At 37.0% G+C, this 27,896-nt stretch overlaps 4 protein-coding genes and 1 non-coding gene across 12 annotated transcripts; 1 reads left to right on the forward strand and 4 right to left on the reverse strand.

Annotated features, from left to right (window-relative positions):
- The first annotated feature begins 90 nt into the window (after positions 1–90).
- LOC111777106 (serine/threonine-protein phosphatase 4 regulatory subunit 2-B-like) lies at positions 91–3,983 on the forward strand. 5 transcript variants are annotated; one of them, XM_023656558.1, is made up of 8 exons: positions 91–189; positions 705–829; positions 1,409–1,489; positions 2,336–2,384; positions 2,542–2,632; positions 3,017–3,069; positions 3,291–3,353; positions 3,496–3,983. In XM_023656558.1, the coding sequence occupies exons 2-8, from the start codon at positions 726–728 to the stop codon at positions 3,760–3,762; spliced, it is 708 nt and encodes a 235-aa protein (XP_023512326.1). In that variant the 5' UTR covers positions 91–189; positions 705–725; the 3' UTR covers positions 3,763–3,983. The 5 variants fall into 5 exon arrangements, with proteins under 5 accessions (XP_023512326.1, XP_023512335.1, XP_023512343.1 ...); XM_023656567.1 differs by having other exon boundaries at positions 142–189; positions 702–829; XM_023656575.1 differs by lacking the exon at positions 91–189 and adding an exon at positions 200–240 and having other exon boundaries at positions 702–829.
- Positions 3,984–4,303: 320 nt separating this feature from the next.
- Positions 4,304–4,377, reverse strand: TRNAT-AGU. The gene has a single exon. It is a non-coding gene; the product is annotated as a tRNA-Thr (tRNA).
- Positions 4,378–4,963: 586 nt separating this feature from the next.
- On the reverse strand, positions 4,964–18,722 carry LOC111796618 (protein EXPORTIN 1A). 3 transcript variants are annotated; one of them, XM_023679344.1, is made up of 31 exons: positions 18,434–18,722; positions 17,609–17,725; positions 16,993–17,085; positions 16,809–16,880; positions 15,013–15,095; positions 14,565–14,703; positions 14,412–14,480; positions 14,232–14,309; positions 13,987–14,049; positions 13,848–13,892; positions 13,021–13,128; positions 12,791–12,889; positions 12,141–12,344; positions 11,857–11,916; positions 11,400–11,510; positions 11,188–11,285; positions 10,816–10,924; positions 10,516–10,581; positions 10,282–10,380; positions 10,117–10,197; positions 9,926–10,015; positions 9,720–9,805; positions 9,517–9,597; positions 9,231–9,413; positions 8,952–9,018; positions 7,805–7,915; positions 6,889–6,996; positions 6,665–6,802; positions 6,348–6,485; positions 6,144–6,248; positions 4,964–5,768 (listed from the first exon to the last, which is right to left on the reverse strand). In XM_023679344.1, the coding sequence occupies exons 1-31, from the start codon at positions 18,530–18,532 to the stop codon at positions 5,646–5,648; spliced, it is 3,123 nt and encodes a 1,040-aa protein (XP_023535112.1). In that variant the 5' UTR covers positions 18,533–18,722; the 3' UTR covers positions 4,964–5,645. The 3 variants fall into 3 exon arrangements, with proteins under 3 accessions (XP_023535112.1, XP_023535105.1, XP_023535095.1); XM_023679337.1 differs by lacking the exons at positions 16,809–16,880; positions 16,993–17,085; positions 17,609–17,725; positions 18,434–18,722 and adding an exon at positions 15,183–15,211 and having other exon boundaries at positions 4,964–5,494; positions 5,598–5,768; XM_023679327.1 differs by lacking the exons at positions 16,809–16,880; positions 16,993–17,085; positions 17,609–17,725; positions 18,434–18,722 and adding an exon at positions 15,183–15,211.
- Positions 18,723–19,765: 1,043 nt separating this feature from the next.
- On the reverse strand, positions 19,766–20,857 carry LOC111805093 (transcription factor-like protein DPB). Its single transcript, XM_023689988.1, has 2 exons — positions 20,498–20,857; positions 19,766–20,418 (listed from the first exon to the last, which is right to left on the reverse strand). Exons 1-2 carry the CDS (start codon positions 20,524–20,526, stop codon positions 20,178–20,180), a joined length of 270 nt encoding a protein of 89 aa, XP_023545756.1. The 5' UTR covers positions 20,527–20,857; the 3' UTR covers positions 19,766–20,177.
- Positions 20,858–22,310: 1,453 nt separating this feature from the next.
- LOC111797485 (transcription factor-like protein DPB) lies at positions 22,311–27,829 on the reverse strand. 2 transcript variants are annotated; one of them, XM_023680499.1, is made up of 9 exons: positions 27,425–27,829; positions 27,150–27,229; positions 26,953–26,996; positions 26,599–26,661; positions 26,371–26,511; positions 26,231–26,299; positions 25,814–25,912; positions 23,043–23,113; positions 22,311–22,963 (listed from the first exon to the last, which is right to left on the reverse strand). In XM_023680499.1, the coding sequence occupies exons 1-9, from the start codon at positions 27,658–27,660 to the stop codon at positions 22,723–22,725; spliced, it is 1,044 nt and encodes a 347-aa protein (XP_023536267.1). In that variant the 5' UTR covers positions 27,661–27,829; the 3' UTR covers positions 22,311–22,722. The 2 variants fall into 2 exon arrangements, with proteins under 2 accessions (XP_023536267.1, XP_023536263.1); XM_023680495.1 differs by having other exon boundaries at positions 26,371–26,517.
- Between the last annotated feature and the right edge of the window lie 67 nt (positions 27,830–27,896).

Genomic DNA, 27,896 nt, shown 5'->3' on the forward strand with positions numbered 1-27,896 from the left:
ATGGAAATTATGCTTTTAATTTTTTTTTTGGAAATAAAGAAATTAAAAACTCGAGAGAAAATTGTGGCCCAATGTTCGGCAGAACTGGGCCTTCCCCCACAAGACCTTTTGCTATCATTTTCTTCCCCACTCGGTCCAAAGGTCTCGCCTGTAGCTCGCTCCAGTTGAGATCGTCTTCAACCTCACGAGGTAAGCTCCATCGCTTGCTCGCTCGCTCGCTCGATTCTGCCTGCTCACTGTGTAAATTATTTTAAAGAAGCAACGGAAATGATTATTTTCGCGGATTTTCAATCTTCTTTCTCATTGTTCGTTATTAATTAGTTTTATTGTTCCATTTCATTTCGGTTTTAGTATTGTTTTGTTAGTTGTATTCTTGGTATGCCTATATAAAGGTTACGGTACTTTAATCACTCATCGATGAGAAAATTTCTTTTGGAATCATTTCTCTCTGTATATTCTGTTTCTTGCTGCGAATCTGTGAGTATCCGCTGTGGGCTTATTTGTAGTTAGGTGATGAAATTAATGGAACTTTGGAGGTCTCTACTCCTATAAAATTAGTTTGTGGCTTGTTTTCTTCGGTTTCGTTGGGATCCCCGCTTTGCAGTGTTATTTTCCCTGTTTCTAAATGGAAGTTTTGTTAGTATAGTTATGATTATTTCATAATGGAATTGCAATGGTTATATCTTTGTTAACATCTTAAGCAGGTGGAAAGTAGAGATCTCTTGATGGAGGTGCCACCAAATGAAGATTCAGAGCACCCAGTCAATTCTTCCATTGATACCGTTCATCCGCAACAGGATAATGTGCTCCCTGATACTGTAAATGACGGGTATATAAGAACGTCGCTTCTTGTATTTGCTGTAATGTTTATTTTGGGGGTCATGATGGTCGGTTGCAATCTTGTTATCTTAATATTGGTTGTAGCTTCTCCCACAGTGTGTAGAATCGTTGTATCACTGTTGGTCAAAATACAACTTAGATTGTAACAGCCCAAGCCCACCAGTAACAGATATTGCCCGCTTTGGCCCGTATTGTCGTCAGCCTCACGTGAGGGGTTTCCACACCCTTATAAAGAATGTTTCGTTCCTATCTCCAACCGAATAGAGTTTCAAATCGCATGCTTTTACTTTGCTGATGTTTGTATTTTGGTTGTAATGGGAGCAAGTTTGGGTTTCCTTCAAATGACTAGAATTTCGGTTCGTTTTCTGAGGGCACCTTTAGCAACTAGTTAAAAGTGATTTTTTTTTCTTCCTTCTGAGTTTTTGTTCTTTCATTGCCTTTTTGTAGAGATTATAGTAGAGTATGGTTTCGGGATGATCCGTAGGTTTCTAGAGAGCATTTTATTTGTTTCTACCATCAGTTATGTTTTATCTGTTTGTATGAGATTTTTGGAACTTGTAATTTTCAGAGTCATGGAGCAGAAGCAGGTAATCAATGAGGAAGAAATAAGAGGTACAATCGAAGCAATTGCATCCACGGGGAAATTCTGGTATTTTTCTTCTCCATCTAATTTCCATCGACTTAGTATGAGTATAAAGATGCTACATCAAACATCTGGTTAGAAGTTGTGAGATCCCACATCGGTTGGAGACCAGAATGAAGCATTCCTTATGAGGGTGTTGAAACGTCTCCCTAATAGAGGCATTTTAAAACCTTGAGGGGAAGTCCGAAAGCGAAAGCCCAAAGAGGACAATATTTGCTAGTTGTGGGCTTGAGTTGTTATAAATGGTATCAGAGCCAGACACTGGACGGTGTGCCAGTGAGGATGCTGGAACCCCAAGGGGGTGGATTGTGAGATCCCACATCGGTCGGAGAGGGGAATGAAGCGTTCACTATTAGGATGTGGAAACCCCTCCCTAACAAACGCGTTTTAAAACCTTGAGGGGAAGCCCCCGAAGGGAAAGCCCAAAGAGGACAATATCTACTAGCGGTGGGCTTGGACGGTTACAAATGGTATCAGAGCCAGACACTGGTGTGTCAATGAGGACATAGGATCTCAAGGGGGTGGATTGTGAGATCCCAGATTGGTTGGAGAAGGGAACGAAACATTCTTAAGGGTGTGGAAACCTCTCCCTAACAGACGCGTTTTAAAGCCTTGAGGGGAAGCTCGAATGGGAAAGTCCAAGAATGACAATATCTGCTAACAGTGACCTTAGGTTGTTACAGAAGTGTACGGATTTAGACCTCAAAATCTAAAGTGCTTTGATATGTTGAAAGAGGAGAATTATTTTTCTTGAAAAAACCTTCACAAATTGGAAGAATTAATCAGTTTAACATTTTCTTATTGTTTTGAACTTACAGTATACATGTGTGTATATGTATGTTATGTTCTCAGGCATGATTGGGAGAAATTGAAGAGCATGCTATCCTTTCAGCTGAAGCAGGTATGGGGAGGTACGCATGAATGCATTTCGTTTGTTATTTTCCAGTGAATGCTTTATGGTTATTGCATAGCGGGCATGCATATCATATTTGTTATATCCAGTTTTTTTATGAATATTTTGAAACCTTCTTATTTTTCTTTCTCTCCTGCCTTTGAAGGTGCTGTCCGAGTATCCTGAAGCGAAAGCGTCCGGTGAACAAAGTACTTTAGGGGAACCCTTCCCGGAGCTGGTAAAGCGGCTCGATGAAGGTTTATGAGCTTCCGCTTCCTATTGTTTACCGTTGATTTATTTGTAAACTGTTTTTCTCTTCCTTTTGGTATTTTCGTTTTATAAAACTTACGATCACCGGAGAAGGTCTCGTTACTGTGTAACTTTGATGTCATGTCGGTCATGTAAATTCCTGATCAACGGTCGTTCTTTTGAAGCCTTAATCGATTAGTTATTAATCTACTTGGGACGTGGGCGAGATTTAGAACTGGTAGTGTGCTTGAGTTGAAGCATTAGAATGAGACGGGCTCGTTCTAATGCTTCCTTTTTCGTGTTTTTATTCGTATAAGAAGTAGATTTCATTCAAATTCAAGGAAGAGGGAGACAGCATTTTACTTAATTCAATATGTTTTTTTGGATTGCAGCACTTCTTAGCTTCATTGAAGGTCCTCCATTTACCCTTCAAAGGATTTGTGAGGTGATTGTCCATGTTCACTACAATGCTATTTCTTTCTTCACATTTTCATATTTAATTTTTTTGTTCGTTCATTAATTATTAGTGAGATGGATAAAGAACTCTCCTTACCAACCTCGAACTCTTGTCAAACCTTATTAGTTAGCAGTTGTCCAAAAATTAGATAACTTTTTATCAAATATCAAAATGACTAAATATTTTCTCTAAAATTGACGTCGAAACAGATCCTATTGGATGCACGGGGCGTCTATCCCAAACTCTCAAAGCTTGTGCTAGCTCTGGAAAAGGTATGGAGTTTTCTGGTGTCGATTTTCAGTTTGTTTTTTGTTTGGTTTTCTGATATTGCATATTATTATCGAATCGTGACGATTAATCTTGATGAGGTAATACTTGATATCATGTCTAATTATTTGAAGTTTACATTTATAGAATCTTTTGGTGACATCCACACTCGCCATCAGTCCTGCCCCGTGTCTACCGTCATCCGACGCAAAGCCAAATGAGTCGGAGGAGGCAGAGAAAGGTGTGGAAGAACAAAAGCATTCAGCAGATGTAGTAGAAAATGGAGACAGGGATGAGGTAATGACGGAGGTTGAAGAGGCCGACATGAATGATGATATGACAATAGACATAGCCCTTGAAGAAATAGTTGGATCATCTGAGACAACAAATTCGGCTGCAAACAGTAAATCTTAGCCTTCCTCAGTTCTGCTAATCTCTTCTACGTCGAGGGAGCGCGACACGGCCGATAATCCATAGTTCTTTGACATGTCAATTTGTTCAATCCAATATAATTCGGCTCGGATGTTGCTTGGATGTTTTCTTGATTGGATATTTGAGTGATCTCACTATGTTCTTGGCTTCTTAACTTTTGATATAGCATAGTCCATCGGCCATTGAAAATGTGGTTTGTTCCCTTTGCAACTGTTGATTTCTTCTAATCCTTCATGTAGATTTGGTAACGAGTTGAGGGGAAGGGGCAAAGCACAACTCGACCGAGAGAGAGAGAGAGGTGGCTGACCTTTCTTTCCCGGGCTCGTGTTCTGAGTGTATCATCAAATCTTATTATGAAGTAGTAAAATAGCATGTTACAAGATTAGGCAGCAATGTGTATTTAAGGAAAAAAAAAAAAGGGCAGAATTTAGCACAACAAAGATTAGGCAGCCATGAAACTAAACTTGAGCATCTCTGTATGTCCATGGTTGCCAACCAATTTTCGTATAACAAAAAAAACCACTGCTCTTGTTGAGAGTCGAACTCAAGACCTCCCGCTTACTAAACGGGTGCTCTAACCAACTGAGCTACAAGAGCTCACTGTTAACTAGATAAATTGTTTTCAATATTTATAAGAAGTATTATAGTGAAAAAGAAAACCAATAAATTGAAATATATTTTATTTTATGCTAGATTAACATCTTATTCAAGGATCTAGATACTAGTTTGATGTGGTTGAATAGCAAGAACCAAATTACGTGAAACTAAATAACGCTTTTTTAGTTGTGTCAATGTTTGAATTAAAATTGCTTGGCTTATTCAAATAATTTAACCTTAAAAGCTGTTCAAATAATACTTCCAGCAGCTGTTCAAATACTAAAACGGGGTTCTAAATAGGTAATTCTGAGTTACATATTACTAAAAGAAATGCTTTTTGGAGGAAATTCATTACTAATAAATATAACATAAATTCATTTCAAGCGAGACCCCATTTTAAGGCAAATTTCTATGAACATCATAGTTTCAGGTCATTAATCTAAATTGTCTAACATTTTTGCCTTCCAAACGGGCAACGCCCGGTCGAAAACATGGAAAGGAAATAAGCAGTCCAGAGATCAGAATTTCACCAAAAGAGGTTCCCATTGCAGAAAGGTAACGAATGCAAAACACGAGACGAGCAGGGCGTTAAAAGAAAGAAATATTATACCTATAAAAGAGAGAGTCCACACCACATCCATCCATAGTTGATGAGTACAAGAAAGATGACAACCCAATAGAGAGAATCTGTATGGACGAAAATATAACAGACTTCCCCTAAAGAACATTGTAAAGCAAAAGTTACCCTCAACAACCAAAGGAACAAAAGGGGCATAATAAGGGAATAATATTTCTGCACAACCCGCGCCAACACCTAACCAGCCGTATACATTACTACACCTATATAGGATGATGAATCATATCATTAGATAGATGGAAAATAGGTTGGATCTAACAACATTGCAATACAATATCGATCTGGCTCGTGGATTCTGCAGCAGCTAAATCGCGCACCTATCATGTGTTCTAACCCTATGATCAGCGAACTAAAAACTAAATACTTACTCCACATTCAACCTATATATAGGAATTACCCATCATCAGCAGTCAAACTACCACCGTCCCATGAGAGCTGTCTTTTTCAAGAAAATCACTTCCATCTGTGGGGGAAAAAATTCTGCAGAAACTGGAAAAACTAATTAGCAAAAAATATCCGTATAGCCTCCTCACATCCACAGATTTGATTTGGGGGGGACTGCAAATCAAATGCCCACTTCAACCTCGCCAAAGTCCATGAGCTTTTGCTTCTGCACAGTAACTAGACATATTCATGAGTCCACCATCTCATCTTGAATCTCGTTCGGAGCAATAAGCCCTGGAATAGAAAGCATCCGTTGCCGATCTCTTTCCCTCTGAGCAGCTGCCTCTTCAGCATAGAGGTCTTTATTATCCTGAAAATAGAATCCAAACCTCGTTAAGCATCATATTCACGTCTTACGTTAGATAAGCTTAGCTCTGGTACCACTTTTGTTAGAATTCTCTATTCAGAAAGAAGATTAATAGATAGGGATTAGGGAGATCAGAGATGCCCAGATCTATATATAGATGTAGATACACACACGCATACAGTTCTTCCCTCATGAGATAAGCCAAGTTGATAAGAGACTGTATGACACTTGGATTGCGAACACTCACTCTCTTTTAGATAGAATACTCATCATAAACGATAAGAATATATTAATAGCAACAATAAACCTGGCAAAAATAGGTAGTCTTCCTTCTTTTTTTTTTATAATGAAACACAGGATACAACATAGAAGGCAAACCTGTGCTGAAAATTCTTTGGATTGCACCAGAAAGTCTCGAATGTGATTCTTAAACACAGAGAGGTCATTTCTTGAATCAAACAGTCCATTCACCATTTGAGTGACCTGAAAATTCCATTAAAGAGGTTGATTTTAATAGAATGAAAAAAAAAAAAAACTACAAACAAAGACGAGGAGCAAAAAATGGATTGGGAAAGCTCATACTTCTGCTGCAGTCATGTTGGGGAACGAAGAACTCAGGAGCTTAATAGTGTACTCCCGAACAAAGGCCACGTTATTCGGGTATGGATAAGAAACAGTTGCAGCATCCCACAAAGGTTCTGTTAGTACACCAGACTCCGCCTGACATAAAAAAAAAATTAACACCATATTTTTTCCATCTAAAATTAATGAATTAAAAAGAAAGAACAAAACAATAACCTGTGAAGTAACCAAATAAATGGACGGTTTACATTTTAGTTAAAAGGTCATTAACAGAATGATTTCATTTTATAAGCAGGGCCTTTAACACAAAACATTACCAAGCAAAACAAGTGTTGGAGGACCAAGACATGCAACTTAAATCCAGGCTTGTGAAACGTGTCCGTCAAGACTGCAAATATTTCTTGCTCAATAGTCAAAAAATATGTTCGATAAAATTGATTGCAGAACTCGGAAGCCTGTGACAACAGAAACAAATAAATTTTAGAATATCAAACAGCATATATCAGGATATGTAAAAATGGAATACATCAAAACATCACACCTGAAAATTTTTTAACATCTCTAATAGTAGATTGAGCCCAGTTTCAGCAATATTCCTCTCTGTGTGCCGAAATGCCCATATAATTGAATCCATAACAAGCTTTAATTGCTGATGAGAAGACCCCACGTCCCAAATGAAAATAATAGTATTGCATACAACAAAAAAGAAGTGTAAGCAAGTTCAATAATTGAGGATGTAAAACAAAGTCAATAAAAGGGAAAACGTTGGTGTAAAACCTGACTTGACAGCCGAATCAAAGCAGGAAAACAATACGTAGCAATGGCTCGAAGCAGCGAAAAAAACTTTAGGCGATGCTCTGGATAATCTTCAAAATTTTTAGTAATCATCTGCAAACGCATACAATCAGAACACCTCGTAAAAATAAATAATGGAGTACATTAAAAGTATAAAGGCACAAAGCAAAGCACAATTTTAAGCATAAAAGAAAAAGTCCACCAAAAAGAAAAGATTAAAAACCAAAAAAAAAAACAACAAATTAAACTGAACCACTGAACCAAAAGTCATCTGTAAGCCTCTCAAACATGCAACAATCTGTTATACAAATCCTCACCTCCAGCGTGCATTGGAAGACTGCTTCAAATATACGAGGCACATCCTCAATCATTGTATTCTTATACCTATATGAAAAAATTGTAAAAGAAAATTATGAAGATTACAAATTGGTGCAAATATAATTAAATAAAGCAAAACTAAAATCAAAAAGCGTATTCTAATTGAACAAGTATAAATATCAATAAATAATGTAGCNCCATAACAAGCTTTAATTGCTGATGAGAAGACCCCACGTCCCAAATGAAAATAATAGTATTGCATACAACAAAAAAGAAGTGTAAGCAAGTTCAATAATTGAGGATGTAAAACAAAGTCAATAAAAGGGAAAACGTTGGTGTAAAACCTGACTTGACAGCCGAATCAAAGCAGGAAAACAATACGTAGCAATGGCTCGAAGCAGCGAAAAAAACTTTAGGCGATGCTCTGGATAATCTTCAAAATTTTTAGTAATCATCTGCAAACGCATACAATCAGAACACCTCGTAAAAATAAATAATGGAGTACATTAAAAGTATAAAGGCACAAAGCAAAGCACAATTTTAAGCATAAAAGAAAAAGTCCACCAAAAAGAAAAGATTAAAAACCAAAAAAAAAAACAACAAATTAAACTGAACCACTGAACCAAAAGTCATCTGTAAGCCTCTCAAACATGCAACAATCTGTTATACAAATCCTCACCTCCAGCGTGCATTGGAAGACTGCTTCAAATATACGAGGCACATCCTCAATCATTGTATTCTTATACCTATATGAAAAAATTGTAAAAGAAAATTATGAAGATTACAAATTGGTGCAAATATAATTAAATAAAGCAAAACTAAAATCAAAAAGCGTATTCTAATTGAACAAGTATAAATATCAATAAATAATGTAGCAAAAAGTATTTATTCCTCCCATAGACCTGACATTAAAATATAATGATCGATAAGTTGATATAATAGCAGAATATTGACATACTTATTTATAATTGTAGCGAAAAGAGATAAGACTTCTGATTCACGTGCATCTGGGAGATTCCTGGCGTAATCAAGAAGAATGGGTTCCATCATTGGGGGCACAAACTGCTTCCCAATTTGTGGTTGATCTTCAGCCTTGTCCAAGAATGTTTCAATAAGCTTTAGAGTTTCCCTCTTCACTGATCTGTTTCACCCATTTTTCCTCCTTGTTAAGCTATCATGACATGGTTCCAGGTAGGGAAGTACCAGGGTAGAATTTAACAAGAATCACCATCATAAAAATTTACCGTAGAAGCTTAACATAGGACGTTNGCAAACGCATACAATCAGAACACCTCGTAAAAATAAATAATGGAGTACATTAAAAGTATAAAGGCACAAAGCAAAGCACAATTTTAAGCATAAAAGAAAAAGTCCACCAAAAAGAAAAGATTAAAAACCAAAAAAAAAAACAACAAATTAAACTGAACCACTGAACCAAAAGTCATCTGTAAGCCTCTCAAACATGCAACAATCTGTTATACAAATCCTCACCTCCAGCGTGCATTGGAAGACTGCTTCAAATATACGAGGCACATCCTCAATCATTGTATTCTTATACCTATATGAAAAAATTGTAAAAGAAAATTATGAAGATTACAAATTGGTGCAAATATAATTAAATAAAGCAAAACTAAAATCAAAAAGCGTATTCTAATTGAACAAGTATAAATATCAATAAATAATGTAGCAAAAAGTATTTATTCCTCCCATAGACCTGACATTAAAATATAATGATCGATAAGTTGATATAATAGCAGAATATTGACATACTTATTTATAATTGTAGCGAAAAGAGATAAGACTTCTGATTCACGTGCATCTGGGAGATTCCTGGCGTAATCAAGAAGAATGGGTTCCATCATTGGGGGCACAAACTGCTTCCCAATTTGTGGTTGATCTTCAGCCTTGTCCAAGAATGTTTCAATAAGCTTTAGAGTTTCCCTCTTCACTGATCTGTTTCACCCATTTTTCCTCCTTGTTAAGCTATCATGACATGGTTCCAGGTAGGGAAGTACCAGGGTAGAATTTAACAAGAATCACCATCATAAAAATTTACCGTAGAAGCTTAACATAGGACGTTTTAGACGCATAGGGCCCTCCTTCAGCAATGCTACTTGATATAAGCTCACTATACATTCTGCAGGAACATTCCAAAACCACAGAAACCACTTATGATAAGGAAGACAGATGTTAAATGTATTATTTTAAGTATCTTGCAATTTCAAGAGGACACCATAGGATGGGAATTAATATCAATACCTGTAGACATTGAGCATATCCAGAAAGATCAAAGATATCTGAGGTAAGAAATAAGTTCCAAGAGAACTGGCAACGCTTGTATTTGTCTACATGCCAGAATTTCACTTAATCAATTTATTATTCGATGAGAACCAAGTAATATGATAAGAATTCCATCTAAGAGCCCCAAGTAATGGCTCAAACAAAATTCACAAGTTTAGTCATACCTGTAGTATATTGAGCACCGTTCTTATTACATCTTGATCTTTTAGAAAATCCACACTTTGGCGTGCCTGACCAATAATTTCAGCCCATTTCTGTGTAACGAGTAGCCACATAAACCATGCAAACAAACTATCACTAATAATGGTCAATACAAATGGATCCTTAAATAAGTCAATTTCACTTTGAAAAGAACCTGGTTTGGAAGCTCCATCAGCCTCTGGAGGTACTCATCCCTCTTCTGTGGATCAGGTTCTGCTTGAATCATGTTGCCAACCTCGAATAACCATAAGCAGTGAGCAATTGCATGATATATGTCTAGTTCATACGGATTTTAAATAGAAACGTTTTATAGACATACAGATTCATAAAAAGTATGAATTTGGTGAGGCTCGAGATCTGCAACTGTTGTCGGAAGACTAGTAAGAAGTTCAGAAACAAATGGCTCATTTTCTCCAACCTGAAAATTAGAAGCAAAACATATTACAACAAACAAAAAAAGGCCTAAACCAAATAATGTTAATAAAAAAAAAGTGTCCTTTCCTACCCAGGATAAACACGTGGGTCAGAGGTGCCATGAGGGGAAAGATAATACCTGTACAATGACAAACTTTCGCTTGCATTTTTGAACAATTTTTAAGAATGTGTCACAAGCCATATCCTGAAATTTATGAAAAATTAGAATGAGAAGCCGCTTTCAAATCAATTTAACAATATATACTGACAAACAGATCAGCAAAAGAATGAGCTAAGAAAACCTAACATCAAAAGAACACCACGTGCATTTGTTGCAAATACTTCTTTTACCAGTTGTAATACATAAAAAATCCATCGCCAAGCACTAAAAGATGACAAGAACTATGTCCTCAAATACTACAGGAAAAGCAACAATAACCTGCACTCCTGGATGTGTTTCGTGCATGAACTCAAACAACTTGTTCACGACAGTTTTCAAGAACTTCCAGTGAGCTCTTAAGAATCTTGGATACTGACCAACAACATACCTGTCAAAGGAACACTTTATGTGAATGCTAGGTCAAAAAGATCGCCAATACATTTGAAATTAAAAAATGAATAGGTTAACCATTAATGATTAAGCTTTTCGCATTATTAATTCATCAACCATTCCCACAAAATCAGAACGCCAAATTCAGATGTAAAACATAAAATATTTATCTAAAAAACGGCATGCTTTTTAATTTGAAATATGTAAGCAAAGTTCAGCCCAAAAAAGGGTAGCTCCAGTGAGTGATGCGATAATCCTTACATGATGTTACTCGCAATAACAGCTTTATTATCCTTTCCCTTGGTAATTTCACACAAATTCAACAAATCACGTATGACCATCACCAAGAATCTGTTCTCCTGAAAAGGTCCAAAAAATGAAAAGATTTAAGATACAGAAATTCAGATATGAAACAAAAAATTTGTAATTAAACCTAAAGACCAAATTCTCCAGAATGAATGCAGAAAATATACCTGATCCTCCATCATGGAACCAGAGATAGACCCAATAGCCCAGCATAGTGTGTTTAAGTTGTTCCATGACCAATCTTCACCACTGAGTTGTCTACTTAATTTCTTTAGCATCTGTCTCAGAACAATATTTTTTAAGTAGAGAGAAAAAGAGAGGGAGATAAAAAGGAAGGAGAGACTTGCCATGAGCTTAAAAGTTACAACTTAAGAAGCAGTAATACTTTGCAAGAAGGAGCTTCCATCACATTTCAACTTAAAATCCACACATGCTTATTGGAAGGGCAAAAACAACAAAGAGCCACACTAAAATTTTAAAAAATAAAAATAAAAAAAACCTTTTGCATCACATGTTCAAATAAATAAAGGGGAAAATCACGCATGGACTTGGAAGGTTTTGATGTCAATAGGCAAGGCTTCGATAAGAAAATAAACTACATTTAGCCAAAAAGTAAATAGTTACCTGCTTTTCAGTGTCATCGTGATCAAGGTGCGACAAGTAAATTAATGTCTCTCGCATGCTCTGCAACCATTAATATAATTAACCAAAGCTATGGAAAAGAAATGCTTATTTTGCTTGTCTTAAATTAGCAACTACCAATTCCTTAAAAATGCATAACACCAACGTACTATTACTGTTACATTTTCATAGAAGCAGAGCAGATGAACTTTTTTTTAAAATCTACAACCAAAAATCATAAGGGAACCTTAAACAGAGAACCAGATTCAGTAGTTTAGACTGACAACCTTGTATTGAACAAGGACATCATTATCCTTCATGGTTTCTCGAACAATGTTACCGTTCTCATCCTCAACAATGAGAACCTCCTCTGGTTTAGCCATGCGACAAATCATAAGCATTCTCAACTTTGACATAGGACCAGAATAAAGCTGCCTCCTCTGCATGAGTTGAGAACCAAGGCCATCAACCGCACCAGAGAGCAAAGGCACCTGTCACATAACTCTAATATAAGAAACATTTCCACATATTCCTGCAAAAACACCATCGAGGAAATGGTGGTTGAACTTGAAACTCCCAACACCAGAGAACAGGGTGGAAAAATATTCCCGAATTACATAAAAATGATTCATGAGCATTTCATTTTTTTTTAAAAAAAAAAATGCAATAAGAAGACCTAATAATAAATTTCACCATTCCAGATATTTCAAATGTTCCAAAATTTTTCCAGCCAGACATTTATATTATAATCAATTGCCTAAAAGAGATATTTACAAACGTAGTCATTTTGCACATCTACATACACCTTAAATCATAACAGAGGTAGATAACCAATTGAACAAAAAAAATTATACCGCACAAAGTTCAAGGACACAAATACTCAATTAACCACAGTGAAACTGGCGACCATTAGACAAACACAGCATGACCACCATACCTGCAATCCCATCATATTGGCGGACACAGCAGGATTATCCATATTATGGTGTGCCTCAAACAGTTCCAGAACCAAGGAGTTCCAATAATCCAAGCAGACCTGTATATTCACGCAACAAGAGCAGGGTAACCACAAGTAAAGATGTAGCATATTTTGTTTGCAAGACCATATGCATACATGAATGCTTTCACGATTGTGGGGGAATTAAGATTGAAAAACAAGCAACTCACCTTAAAAACCTCGGTGTCATCAACATATGAAATGTTAATAAGATATTCGAGACCCATTAGCAATGCAGATATACTCTCCTGAGTGGATTCCAGAACTCGAATATGTGACTGCACAAATAAATAGAAATATGATCATAAAATGGTGAAAAAAAAAAGTTCCATATTTTTATAAAATAAGCAAAAATGACAATAGGAGTTTGCTCCTCTTCTATTAATGTAAGATCATCAACCATGATTGCAACATTAATTATTCAATCTCTGATTTACAGATCCCATGCCACCCACATAATACAAGACGGGACTGTATTTTCAGGGCAGGACAAATCTATGCTTTGTGACACACTTCAAATTAGGGTTTCCTATGGTAAATTGTTAGTGATTTGATTCACTCTTTCAGTAGCCCTTTTTTATTGGTATGGCCTTGTTTTTGTACAGTTCATCCTCTTTGTTCTATCATCTACCTTACCAATTTCATAATATAAAAAGACAGTAAATGAATTGGCAAGAACATCCATTGTCAACCACTACTACCAAGTTCATGCGTTCACTATCTTTTTCTNTTTTTTTTTTTTTTTTTTTTTTTTTTTTTTTTTTTTTTTTTTTTTTTTTTTTACCTTTTTGTGTAGGAAGCAGGAACCATTTCATGGATGTATGAAATAGATACAAATGGAAGTTCTACCAAAGACGGTTACAAAAACACCTCCATTGTGGCAGGAGGGTTGATAAGCTATAACTACAAAATGGAAGTGAAAGATGACTCCAACCTAAGCTACAAAGTTTTCACGTTCCCATTCTCAAATCATGTCATCAAGCAAAAAGAAACTTACCTTGTAAAATGAAGTGAAAAACAGAGCCAAGTTCTGAATAAAAGCCTGGTAAAATAACATAGAAGTCAAATTTAGTTAGGTCAGGAGGAAAAACAGGTATAAATTACAAAAAATAATAATAATAATAACCTAATGGTACCTGCTCCTCACTTGATCCATGAGCATAGGCCTCTGGGATGTTTGTACTAGGTGGAAGAATATTCTGGTTTTAAAGAAGCATCAGTTAGGTTCAAAAAATAAAAAGTTAGGTTGGATACAAGAGGATCAGAATTGCTAAAATATTTTTTCTATTGAAGAACAAAGCTTTCATAGAGAATAAGACCCGAGAGACATTACAATAAATGCTCATACCATCGAAGATCTAAGAGACAAATCTTAACACACCTGTAATTGCACCATGAATATATTATACATCTTAACGTACTGCACATTGTAATAGTCCCCAAAATTCAGAGCTGCCACCTAAAGTTGCCCAAGGGAACCCATGCACACAAAAAGAACAAAGGATGAGAATTCTCAAGAGTTTAAGATAACACATTTCTTAAAATAGATTGAACAATATACCTCCGTTAGACATTGGAGAGTTAGATTACGATATGATGGGACCGGGAAAAACTTCAGCAATGTTTCAAGCTGCGAGAAAAAAATGAAAGGTGGATCATTGTTCAAAGTGGACCTCCATCCAGAACTCATCACATGAAGAGAGATAATACTTACCAATGGGGACTCAAATATATATCCCAAAGGAATCCATGAAAGGAAAGCATGTAATGTTGATAATGTTGCACGGATAAGTTCTGTCCTTTGAGATGCTGATAGCACAAATAAGCATAACTCATGGATGAGTTGAAACTCGCTGTGAACAATGAAAGGTATACAGAGATTAGATTAAATTAAGAAGTGTGTTTAACAACATAAAATCAGAGTTCAAGTGTCTTTTAAAATGAAACAAATAGTAATAAATAACTTCAACCAAAACTTGACGTCTGATTGGAATAAACTTCAAAATTCAACAACCGACAACTTAACAAGAATTATTCACAAAACAATAATAATAAATATACCGCACATAAGGATTCAGAACAAATGTCACAGAAACCAAAGGGGACTGCAAAGCATCACTTGACAAGAGACCAAACGTATTGGAAAAATACAAGCAACTTACCTGTTCAAAGATTGTTTAAGCTCCTTGATTTTTTGTTGCGTCATCTCTCCCCTTGAGAAATCAAAGACCTCTTCACTCAAGAGCTGAAAAAATTATAAAAGCAAAAAAGACTGTCATCCCTGTAAAATGAAACAGCATATGGTCAAATAAACAGAAGTTCAGAAAACTACTTTTAAAATCGCCATGCAGTTCTCACNTTTTTTTTTTTTTTTTTTTTTTTTTTTTTTTTTTTTTTTTTTTTTTTTTTTTTTTTTTTTTTTGTAACATGAAACAAACTTTCCATCGACAAGTATAGAGGAGGAATGAAAACACTCAAATCCAACGAGGCTCACAGAAAAACTACTCCAATTTTTATTTTATATATATATATTGCATGGATCTCAACAGGACTTCAACAATTTGATAAACGCCCAATGGTGGTCCAACTTTTACTTTTATACTCAAAAGTTCTCAAGTTTCTTTCCAACAGGATTTCATAAGGTAGCCAATAGCCATGATTGTACAAGTCAAAGGACCAGCAAATTTAAGGCCTTCCTTAGGTGAGACGCCCATAAAGATGTTTCTCCACACAATCATGATTGCGGTTGTGGAACCAGCAAGAGAAACCAAAAGTAGTGAAGAGGTTAGCACATCCACAAAACAAATGAAATAAAAATGAAGAAAGCACCATAAAGGTATAAAATAAAAATTGAAGAAAAGGCCTCCGCTGTCTTGCGCGTAACAGTGGTAAATAATACACCTAGGGAGCAGTAAAGAGAATGGAGGTGTCTTTTTTTAATCAAGACAACAGTTCGACTGTCATTAACACTAAGCAGAAGACCTTCTTAAAATGAAGCACCCTAAATTATTTCTCTACAGAAAACATGATATGGAAACAAGAAAAGTCCAGGAGAAAAAACTAAGAAATACCTGAACCAAGATGATGTTAAGCTTGTTGACATACAGTCTTTCCATTCGAAAGGAAGCTTCATTACTTGAAAGCTATACAGGAACAATCGTAGAACATAACCTTATTTTTCAGTATGAATAGAGAAGAAATATATAATATTCAATAACAACCAACACAAAAAAGAAGGGATTACANTTTTTTTTTTTTTTTTTTTTTTTTTTTTTTTTTTTTTTTTTTTTTTTTTTTTTTTTTTTTTTTGTAACATGAAACAAACTTTCCATCGACAAGTATAGAGGAGGAATGAAAACACTCAAATCCAACGAGGCTCACAGAAAAACTACTCCAATTTTTATTTTATATATATATATTGCATGGATCTCAACAGGACTTCAACAATTTGATAAACGCCCAATGGTGGTCCAACTTTTACTTTTATACTCAAAAGTTCTCAAGTTTCTTTCCAACAGGATTTCATAAGGTAGCCAATAGCCATGATTGTACAAGTCAAAGGACCAGCAAATTTAAGGCCTTCCTTAGGTGAGACGCCCATAAAGATGTTTCTCCACACAATCATGATTGCGGTTGTGGAACCAGCAAGAGAAACCAAAAGTAGTGAAGAGGTTAGCACATCCACAAAACAAATGAAATAAAAATGAAGAAAGCACCATAAAGGTATAAAATAAAAATTGAAGAAAAGGCCTCCGCTGTCTTGCGCGTAACAGTGGTAAATAATACACCTAGGGAGCAGTAAAGAGAATGGAGGTGTCTTTTTTTAATCAAGACAACAGTTCGACTGTCATTAACACTAAGCAGAAGACCTTCTTAAAATGAAGCACCCTAAATTATTTCTCTACAGAAAACATGATATGGAAACAAGAAAAGTCCAGGAGAAAAAACTAAGAAATACCTGAACCAAGATGATGTTAAGCTTGTTGACATACAGTCTTTCCATTCGAAAGGAAGCTTCATTACTTGAAAGCTATACAGGAACAATCGTAGAACATAACCTTATTTTTCAGTATGAATAGAGAAGAAATATATAATATTCAATAACAACCAACACAAAAAAGAAGGGATTACATAGTTCTAACCTGCACAATCACATCAGATACATAATTCTTCATTCCATCTCTTTGTTCAACCGGTAGCGCATTCCATCTATATTTTATTACACCTTCTAGAACCTGTAGATGTGGCAATCAGCATATCTTATTATATTTGAGCGACTTGTAAAAGAATGTCAAAATCTTAATTGTCCGTGGAGACTAGTTGGATTAAGAATCTCATCGTTGTTCGGAGGTGGGGAAGTTAAGAGACCATGAACGGGTGACAAAATAAGGATACGAGAGGAGTTGAGACATCAGAGAGATTAATTAATGATTATAGCAACAAACTAAGTTAATAAACTCGAACTCATGCAATTAATTGGAGACATTGAAGTGCCACAAAGGTCGTTTCCAAACTTTCAAGAAAAAGAGATGCAAAAAGAAGAGAGAAGAAGCCATCCTCCTGAAGCTAAGATATCACAGATAACAACTCCAATTGCCATAAGCTAAGAAAAAGAGAGACAGTCTCTGTACAAAAGAACATTGATGCCTTTGTTACTCCAAAATCAATGTCTGGTATAAAAACAGCGACTTTATGAACATCGTAACGTTCAATTTTACTATATCAAATAAAATATTTTTACGTAGCATTGCGACATACCTGTAAGGCAAAGAACTTAGTGTTTAAGCTCTTTGTATTTTGTAAAATGTGCACAACCTGCAGCCACATGTCCGCATTATTTTGTAGGTCCCTTAAAATTTGATCTGCAGCACTCCTCTGAAAAGACATAACGTGCATGGGAAAAAATTAGGTGGTCGATATTTTAAAACCAAAAATAAACGATCACGTTAAATGACATAAGACAGTCCAGGGACATCCCCAAATGATATAAGTTTTGCGTGGAATTGGAACCATGAATAGATATTCTTTTCCAGGTGAGTGAGTGGGTGGGTTCCCTCTAAGAGTGCGCATTACATGGTTCATAACTAAGCCTAGATACGCGTCAACTAACCAGAACGTATGCATTTTCCAATTCCGAAGTACAATGCAACAATTGAGATAGGAACCAGGACAATGAGAGGTGCTCTGGGTATACTAAATCAAACTAGAAATTTCAACAGCCAGGCATAAATAAGAAAGGAGCATTTTTGCAGCTTGAGCATAGGTGGGAAGAGGTGAGGCGGAGTAAACGTCATTCTGATAAACTCAGTCATCTAGTACAAGAACTAAAACCCTAAATTACTACCCCATAACCACAAACACTAAACCCTAAATTTCCGAAACTTCTTCACCAATATTCCAAGAGAAGATTCAAAAACAATGCCCACAACCATCACATTCAAACAACACAAAAAAATAAAAATAAAAACAAAAACCGAACTCCCCTCAGCTCATCACTCGAACTAACCATCAAACAAAAATGTCCAACCTTCTCCAAGAGAACAAAGCACGACAAAATATATATAAACAGGCGACGGAACTCACCTCTTCCTTAGATCCAGTACCATAGAAGGCCGCAACAGTTGCATCGAGCAACGGGACGTCAATCGGCTGACTCAAATCCCTGAGCTTCTCTGCTGCCATCGTTTAAGATCAAACTGAAAACCTCCAAAACGGGCACCAGCTCCGACCAAAAGGCTCCGAGCAAGAAAAACAAATACAGGGTACTGTAGGGAGTTCCCAAACCCTAAAGACAATGAGAGTGAGAGAGAGAGAGAGGCAACAAACAAAAAGAAAAGCTATGGAGAAAAGGAGGGAAAAATAGAGGGAGGAGAGAGAAAGGGGGGAAGAGAGAGAAGAAGAGATTATACGTAGAGAGAGATAGAGAGAGAGAGAAATATGAAACGGAAAGTAATCTGTAGAGAGAGAAAGGGAGAGAGGGAAAACGAAGGACTGCTTAAAAACGAAGCAGACTGTCTATAAGGCTTATCGACACGCCCAGTCCTAACTTCGAACTGTGGTTTTTTATTTTTTATTTTTTATTTTTTATTTTTTTTAATTTGAAAAAATATTTGGAATGTGAACATTTTAAATTTTAATTGTAATTTTAGAAATTTAGTCTTATAAAAATTAAATTAAATTAATTAAAAAATCTTTTAATATTTGTATTTTTTACTTTTTATGTGAATTAAATAATTTTGTGTGGGCATGTGAAAAATCATTTTAATATTTGTATTTTTTTAATTTTTTAATTTTTTATGTGAATTAAATAATTTTTTAGAATATTATAAATAATTTAGGATATTAAAATTGGTGTGTTGAATGCATGAGATAGGTTTAAAATAGATTTAATTTTTCTTTTTTTTAATGTTTATTAAAAAAAAAAGTAATATTTGAAGTGACATTTTGATTTCAAATCTAAATGATTTTATTTTGAATTCTTAGAAATTAAATTAAAACATTAATTCCAAAAAAAAATTTGATAATTTCTCAAAACGGGAAATGAAATAGGTAGCAAAAAAGAACGTCTCGACTCAAGATATTAGAAAAAATATATTATTTGAAAATTAAAAAAAAATTAAGAAGAACCCATGAACCAACTCCATTAGGAAGTTGTTCGAGTTTTCGAGTCATCATGAGTTTTTTACGGCCTCGATCCACACAATTTCTGTATTCACCAACAGTAAAAAAGTCAGGCAAGTAAAAATGAGCCACAAATTCACCCCAGAAGATGAACAGCAAGAATTCTATACACAGTAAATAAAAATTAACAAGAATCCATGAACCAACTCTATTAGGAATTTGTTCGAGTTTTCGAGTCATCAAGAGTTTTTTACCGTCAGTAAATGAGTCAGGCAAGTAAAAATGAGCCACAAATTCACCTCCAGAAGATGAACAATTCTATACAAAGTAAACAGATTCTCAGCATTGTTTTAACTCATTCAGTAAAACAGTGTAGTTTAATCCAACCCTCCATAATCCTAATACATCGCAAATCTATACTTCTAATAAGAAGATGAACAACATTAAGTGACTAATCGAATACAGTAAAAAAGTTAAAGAAAATCATCAGAAGCAAAGAATTAACCTAAGCCACCCGACACAACTTAAATCAGTTTCAAGTTAAATGAATTTGATTGCATAAGCATACGCTTTGATGTGGTGTACTATCATCCTACGTGCCACGATAATAATCACGAAGGCCACGCCAGCAGTCCGAACAAGCAGAATATACAATCATGCGAAGATTATAATGCACATAAAAGACACGCAAGCTCGATCTAACCAGTCAATGCTCGTGTTTAACACGAGCTTTTATAATTCCAGGAAGTGGTGGCGAGGTTGGAGTTCTAACGGGCGTGTTAGACATTGAAGGAAGAGGGATCTGGGGTGGTTGATACATGCCTGACATGCTAGAACCCTCCCCTGCATCAGGAGCGAAATTTTGCGCCGTGTTGTCGCATTGCGGTCTGTCGCAAAATTTCATCGCCTTCAAAACGTAATTGTCATCGTGGAGCTCAAACGGAGTACTGCAAGAACAGCAGCATGATACAATGAAAATCGAACTAGTTTCGGAATTTCGAGATTCAGACATTACATTCCTAATACCTGTTGAAGTCAAAGTGCACCAGCTGCATATCTTCTGATATTTCTATCTCAACAGTTGCATGAGGCCTTGTCTACAAATTCAAGATTTTCAAGAACATAAACTAAGAACGATGGCATAGAAAAGATGAAAATATTATTCGAATTATAAAATTTATATCTGTTCTCATTGTTCATTTCAAAAGAACTCAGATGTTCATTATTGGTGCTTAAAATGCTCCGCAATACTCGAAATTTTGTCGATACTTTTCTAGACAAGAAACGATATCAAAGAATTTTTGTTAAAATGCTGCTGGGTACATCCCTATCAGCATAAACTTCTGGCTTACGACCTTTTGTGGGGTATTGTAACGGCCCAGATCCACCGCTAGCAGATATTGTCCTCTTTGGGCTTTCCCTTTCGGGCTTCCCCTCAAGGCTTTAAAACGCGTCTACTAGGGGAAGGTTTTCACACCCTTATAAATGGTGGTTTGTTCTCCTCCCCAACCAATGTGGGACATCACAATCCACCCCCCTTCGGGGCCCAGCGTCCTCGCTGGCACTCTTTCCTTCCTCCAGTCGATGTGGAACCGCCCCCAAATCCACCTCCCTTTGGGGCCCAACGTCCTTACTAGCACACCGCCTCGTGTCTACCCCCTTCAGGGAACAGCGAGAAGGCTAGCACATCGTCTGGTCTTTGACTCTGATACCATTTGTAACGGCCCAGATCCACCGCTAGCAGATATTGTCCTCTTTGGGCTTTGGAGAAAAGGAGGGAAAAATAGAGGGAGGAGAGAGAAAGGGGGGAAGAGAGAGAAGAAGAGATTATACGTAGAGAGAGATAGAGAGAGAGAGAAATATGAAACGGAAAGTAATCTGTAGAGAGAGAAAGGGAGAGAGGGAAAACGAAGGACTGCTTAAAAACGAAGCAGACTGTCTATAAGGCTTATCGACACGCCCAGTCCTAACTTCGAACTGTGGTTTTTTATTTTTTATTTTTTATTTTTTATTTTTTTTAATTTGAAAAAATATTTGGAATGTGAACATTTTAAATTTTAATTGTAATTTTAGAAATTTAGTCTTATAAAAATTAAATTAAATTAATTAAAAAATCTTTTAATATTTGTATTTTTTACTTTTTATGTGAATTAAATAATTTTGTGTGGGCATGTGAAAAATCATTTTAATATTTGTATTTTTTTAATTTTTTAATTTTTTATGTGAATTAAATAATTTTTTAGAATATTATAAATAATTTAGGATATTAAAATTGGTGTGTTGAATGCATGAGATAGGTTTAAAATAGATTTAATTTTTCTTTTTTTTAATGTTTATTAAAAAAAAAAGTAATATTTGAAGTGACATTTTGATTTCAAATCTAAATGATTTTATTTTGAATTCTTAGAAATTAAATTAAAACATTAATTCCAAAAAAAAATTTGATAATTTCTCAAAACGGGAAATGAAATAGGTAGCAAAAAAGAACGTCTCGACTCAAGATATTAGAAAAAATATATTATTTGAAAATTAAAAAAAAATTAAGAAGAACCCATGAACCAACTCCATTAGGAAGTTGTTCGAGTTTTCGAGTCATCATGAGTTTTTTACGGCCTCGATCCACACAATTTCTGTATTCACCAACAGTAAAAAAGTCAGGCAAGTAAAAATGAGCCACAAATTCACCCCAGAAGATGAACAGCAAGAATTCTATACACAGTAAATAAAAATTAACAAGAATCCATGAACCAACTCTATTAGGAATTTGTTCGAGTTTTCGAGTCATCAAGAGTTTTTTACCGTCAGTAAATGAGTCAGGCAAGTAAAAATGAGCCACAAATTCACCTCCAGAAGATGAACAATTCTATACAAAGTAAACAGATTCTCAGCATTGTTTTAACTCATTCAGTAAAACAGTGTAGTTTAATCCAACCCTCCATAATCCTAATACATCGCAAATCTATACTTCTAATAAGAAGATGAACAACATTAAGTGACTAATCGAATACAGTAAAAAAGTTAAAGAAAATCATCAGAAGCAAAGAATTAACCTAAGCCACCCGACACAACTTAAATCAGTTTCAAGTTAAATGAATTTGATTGCATAAGCATACGCTTTGATGTGGTGTACTATCATCCTACGTGCCACGATAATAATCACGAAGGCCACGCCAGCAGTCCGAACAAGCAGAATATACAATCATGCGAAGATTATAATGCACATAAAAGACACGCAAGCTCGATCTAACCAGTCAATGCTCGTGTTTAACACGAGCTTTTATAATTCCAGGAAGTGGTGGCGAGGTTGGAGTTCTAACGGGCGTGTTAGACATTGAAGGAAGAGGGATCTGGGGTGGTTGATACATGCCTGACATGCTAGAACCCTCCCCTGCATCAGGAGCGAAATTTTGCGCCGTGTTGTCGCATTGCGGTCTGTCGCAAAATTTCATCGCCTTCAAAACGTAATTGTCATCGTGGAGCTCAAACGGAGTACTGCAAGAACAGCAGCATGATACAATGAAAATCGAACTAGTTTCGGAATTTCGAGATTCAGACATTACATTCCTAATACCTGTTGAAGTCAAAGTGCACCAGCTGCATATCTTCTGATATTTCTATCTCAACAGTTGCATGAGGCCTTGTCTACAAATTCAAGATTTTCAAGAACATAAACTAAGAACGATGGCATAGAAAAGATGAAAATATTATTCGAATTATAAAATTTATATCTGTTCTCATTGTTCATTTCAAAAGAACTCAGATGTTCATTATTGGTGCTTAAAATGCTCCGCAATACTCGAAATTTTGTCGATACTTTTCTAGACAAGAAACGATATCAAAGAATTTTTGTTAAAATGCTGCTGGGTACATCCCTATCAGCATAAACTTCTGGCTTACGACCTTTTGTGGGGTATTGTAACGGCCCAGATCCACCGCTAGCAGATATTGTCCTCTTTGGGCTTTCCCTTTCGGGCTTCCCCTCAAGGCTTTAAAACGCGTCTACTAGGGGAAGGTTTTCACACCCTTATAAATGGTGGTTTGTTCTCCTCCCCAACCAATGTGGGACATCACAATCCACCCCCCTTCGGGGCCCAGCGTCCTCGCTGGCACTCTTTCCTTCCTCCAGTCGATGTGGAACCGCCCCCAAATCCACCTCCCTTTGGGGCCCAACGTCCTTACTAGCACACCGCCTCGTGTCTACCCCCTTCAGGGAACAGCGAGAAGGCTAGCACATCGTCTGGTCTTTGACTCTGATACCATTTGTAACGGCCCAGATCCACCGCTAGCAGATATTGTCCTCTTTGGGCTTTCCCTTTCGGGCTTCCCCTCAAGGCTTTAAAACGCTCTACTAGGGGAAGGTTTCCACACCCTTATAAATGGTGGTTTGTTCTCCTCCCCAACCAATGTGGGACATCACAGGTATCGTATCTTGCTTGGGAGGAACGATAGATTTGGGAGTGTGTTATGTTTTTCGCTTCCGAGCGTTGGTCACTTGGTGTTTTTGTAATTATGGCCTTGGTCTTGTTCTTTTGAATTGGAGCCTCTTTTTGTGTTTTTTGTATGCCCTTGTCCACCAATGTGTTCTTTCGGTTGTTCGACGAAAGTTCGGTTTCTTTAAAAGAAAAAAGGATTATGAAGCACGTTCCTCAATGAACCGATGCTAACACCAGAAGAAGAGACGGTCTGTTGGGTCGTCTTCACTTTTACACATCCGTCCAACTTGAAGAAAGGAAAGAGTCGGGGCCTTTTTTTTTACTAACTAGTATCTTTGGGGTTTGTATCTCCCCAACAGAAGAGACCAAGCAAACATTATTATCTTCTTAGGATATAAATGCTTCCAAATTATGCAGATCCCGTCTACCTTACGAACCCGAGAACCAGAACATTTTAGTACACATAGAGAAAGAGATTTCCAAATGAATATTCCCAATGCATCTAACTTCCATACTCCCAAATTGCTGGATGAAGACTCGCGATTCCAGCAATTCGAATCAAACCTGCTCGTTAGTGAGGTCGCTAAGTTTTGGATAGGCTTCAAAGAAAGCTAGGGCCCTCAGAATGATCTTCCCAAAATCTTCCATCTATGAATATAGCCCAAAGCTACGCCTAATCGCACAAGTAGGGCTAGGATATATAATACAGGTGACCACACGACTTCAACACTTGACTACAAAGGAACGAGTGTAACAGCCCAAGGCCACCGCTAGCAGATATTGTCCTCTATGGGCTTTCCTTTCGGGCTTCACCTCAAGGTTTTAAAATGCGTCTGCTAGGGAGAGGTTTCCACACCCTTATTAAGAATGCTTTGTTCTCCTCCCCAACCGACGTGGGATCTCATAGTAGGTTTATGGCTAGCCCTTTAACTGCTAAATTGACCGAAAGTTCAATATTAGTTCAGGTAAATGGTCATCCACCTTCATTATCCTAAAATCTAAGAAGGGAAAAGTGTTAAGACATTCAACGGCCAACAACATTTTGTAAAGATTAGAACAAATAAAGAACTATGAACACTTTGTACAAGAACACTAAGGTGGTTGTTTTGTCTTTATTTTTCCCACAAGTAGGGTGAAGGGGATGAGGTGAGGAGGATGTTGAGTAGAGGAAAGCCCATCAATTTGAAAACCAAGGAGAAGAATGGAAATTCTATACAGATACGAGACATGTCCGGAGTTCCTTGCATTTAGGAAAAAGAAGAAATAAATATGAACATGTAACAGACACGCCATACAAGAGTGCACAAGCTTCAAATGCATCTACCGTCTAAATGATTTAACAATAGATAGCAACTATGACAAGCCACCGCTAGCAGGTATTGTCCTCTTTGGGCTTTCCCTTTCGGGTTTCCCCTCAAAGTTTTTAAAATGTGTGTTAGGGAGAGTTTTCCACACCATTATAAAGAATATTTCATTCTCCTCTACAACCGATGTGGGATCTAACAATCCATCCCCTTTCAGGGCCCAGCGATCCACCTCCCTTTAGGGCTCAGTGTCCTTGCTGGCACACCGCCTAGTGTCCACCCCCCTTCAGGACTCAGCCTCCTCACTGGCACATCGCCTAGTGTCTGGCTCTGATACCATTTGTAACAGCCCAAGCTCACCGCTAGCAGATATTGTTCTCTTTAGCTTTCTCTTTCGAGCTTCCCCTCAAGGTTTTTAAAACGTGTGTGTTAGGGAGAGGTTTCCACACCTTTATAAAGAATGTTTCGTTCTCCTCCCCAACCGATGTGGGATCTCACAATCTTAGACAAAATCTTGTTCAATCAAAAAGACATCACGCTTATCATAAGGTTCCGAAGAATAGATAAGGCCATACTACATCGAATAAAATGGGAAGAACGTATACCTGCACCAGGATGAAAGGTAAAGACACGCCACCACTGGGTGCATTCTCAGAACTGAATAACTGTTCGTTTCGCTGAATTAGGTTCTGAAGGCCTACATACTGATAGCCAGACACCATTAGAGCTGCATTCTTATCACTTAAATGCAGTAAATAAGCTAAAGTACAAAAAAGGTACATAAAATAATGGCACTGCCATATCGATAACTTTATTTTTGGATTTAACATAACTCAATTAGATCAGGTGGCCACCCAGTTGACATGGGGATAAGAGAAAAGGTTTCGAATCAGCCAAGTAAAAAGGATGGAGTTGTCTTAGAACTCGCCCGTATCATACACATAATCCGAAGACTGTAAGATGATAACACCACGCTAATCATGAGAAACAAACAGCAAAAATATAATGATAGCTATTCGTACCTGCTCCTCCAGCTCTTGCAAGTACGCCGCTTTCTTTTCAATCCTATTTCTAAGTCCAAGACGCTCTGCCTGCATCGTTCAATAACAAGGTAAATTAAATGCTTGATGCATGATAGAAGAAATGCAGACTGCAGTGAAACCTTTAGTTCTTCGATATCGTTCAGGCTTGTACGTGGCAGACCCTTCCATTGTATCTCTTTTTTATCTTTTGATATGATATCCATTGCCATGAGAACATTCAGCGCGTCATACACCCTTCGCCTGATGTTTTTTTCATCGTACTGTTGCTGTCATAAACAGAGTAAAAGACATAATGACACCTATCCTCTCGCATAACAAAACTAGCAAAAATATGAAGCATTTGAAACCTGATCCGGTGTCGCAAGACTGTTGCCAGGATCAGCAAACTCTGCAACAAGTTCGTCTGCTACCTGAGATCACAAGACTGAAAAGTGAAACCAAACATTTTGATGCACCAGTGCATCATAGGGTATATATGTATAACAGCCCAAGCTGGACCGCTAGCAGATATTGTCCTCTTTGGACTTTTCCTTTCGGGCTTCCCCTCAAGATTTTAAAACGCATCCACTAGGAAGAGGTTTCAACATCCTTATAAGGAATGCTTCGTTTCCCTCTCCAACCGTTCGTTGGATCTCATATCATAATTAAGGAAGTTTCCATTACATTCTCTTACAAATCAACGATGCTAAGAAATAACCTACCTCGTTGTAGGTCGTTCTTCCCTTACTCTCCACTTTCTCACAAACTGCAAGCAATGGAAACAAGTAAAACAATCAAACAATCAAAACAAATAAGAACAAATCTATTATGCATCACGATCCACCGATGCCCTGCCACTGGCGGAGTCGAATCGAACGCAATGAAGGAAGAAATAACGAAAATGGGTGAAGTCAAACACCTTTCATGCTAAATTGGCGAAGCCCTCTTCCACTCTTGTCCCCTCCAACAGCACGCTGACCCCTCTTTTTCTTCACGTTACTATCTCAAAACAACATCCAATTCAACAGATCAAATCAAACCCACAGTTCAATTCGAACAACCAAAGCTAAAACCACAAATTCACAGTTTCTTAATCATCAGGACTCAATCAAAACATCACTCAACATTGTTCAAACACCCAAGCAAGGCAACATTTGAGCTAAATCACAACATAAAATAAGAAAATAAACTCACGCAGTAGGTGGTTGCGAGCCCGCCTCATCGCCATGGATGTCGAGGTTGTTCAATCGAAGAAAAGTGTTGTCGCTAGCAGGCGTCGCCATGGTTTGCTCGCTTCGGTTAGAAGGAGAACCGACACTACCACTCATGGAAACGGACTGACCTGAAATTGTGGTGGCAGCAGGGCCAGGGCCGCCTGGGAGGTCGTCGTCGTCGTCGTCATGGCAGGGTTGCTGGGTTCGTGTGCCCATGAGCCCTGGAAGTCCAAGCTGGATGAAGAAGGAGTGAATTGGGGCAAAAGTAGGTGCGAGGAGGAGGAGAAGGAGGAGGGGACCAGAAGAGGGTTTGGAGAAAGGAGGGAAAGAGGGAGAGAGAGGGTTTTCTTAGGATCAACTCTCTTTGAACTCTTCCAATGCTAAAACAACTACAAGTTTGTGTCTTTTTTTGTGCAACTTCCACCTTTTAAGCCAACAAAAAAAAAACACAC

Source organism: Cucurbita pepo, chromosome LG01, assembly GCF_002806865.2.
Source record: "Cucurbita pepo subsp. pepo cultivar mu-cu-16 chromosome LG01, ASM280686v2, whole genome shotgun sequence".
In the NCBI taxonomy this organism is placed as follows: Eukaryota; Viridiplantae; Streptophyta; class Magnoliopsida; order Cucurbitales; family Cucurbitaceae; genus Cucurbita; species Cucurbita pepo.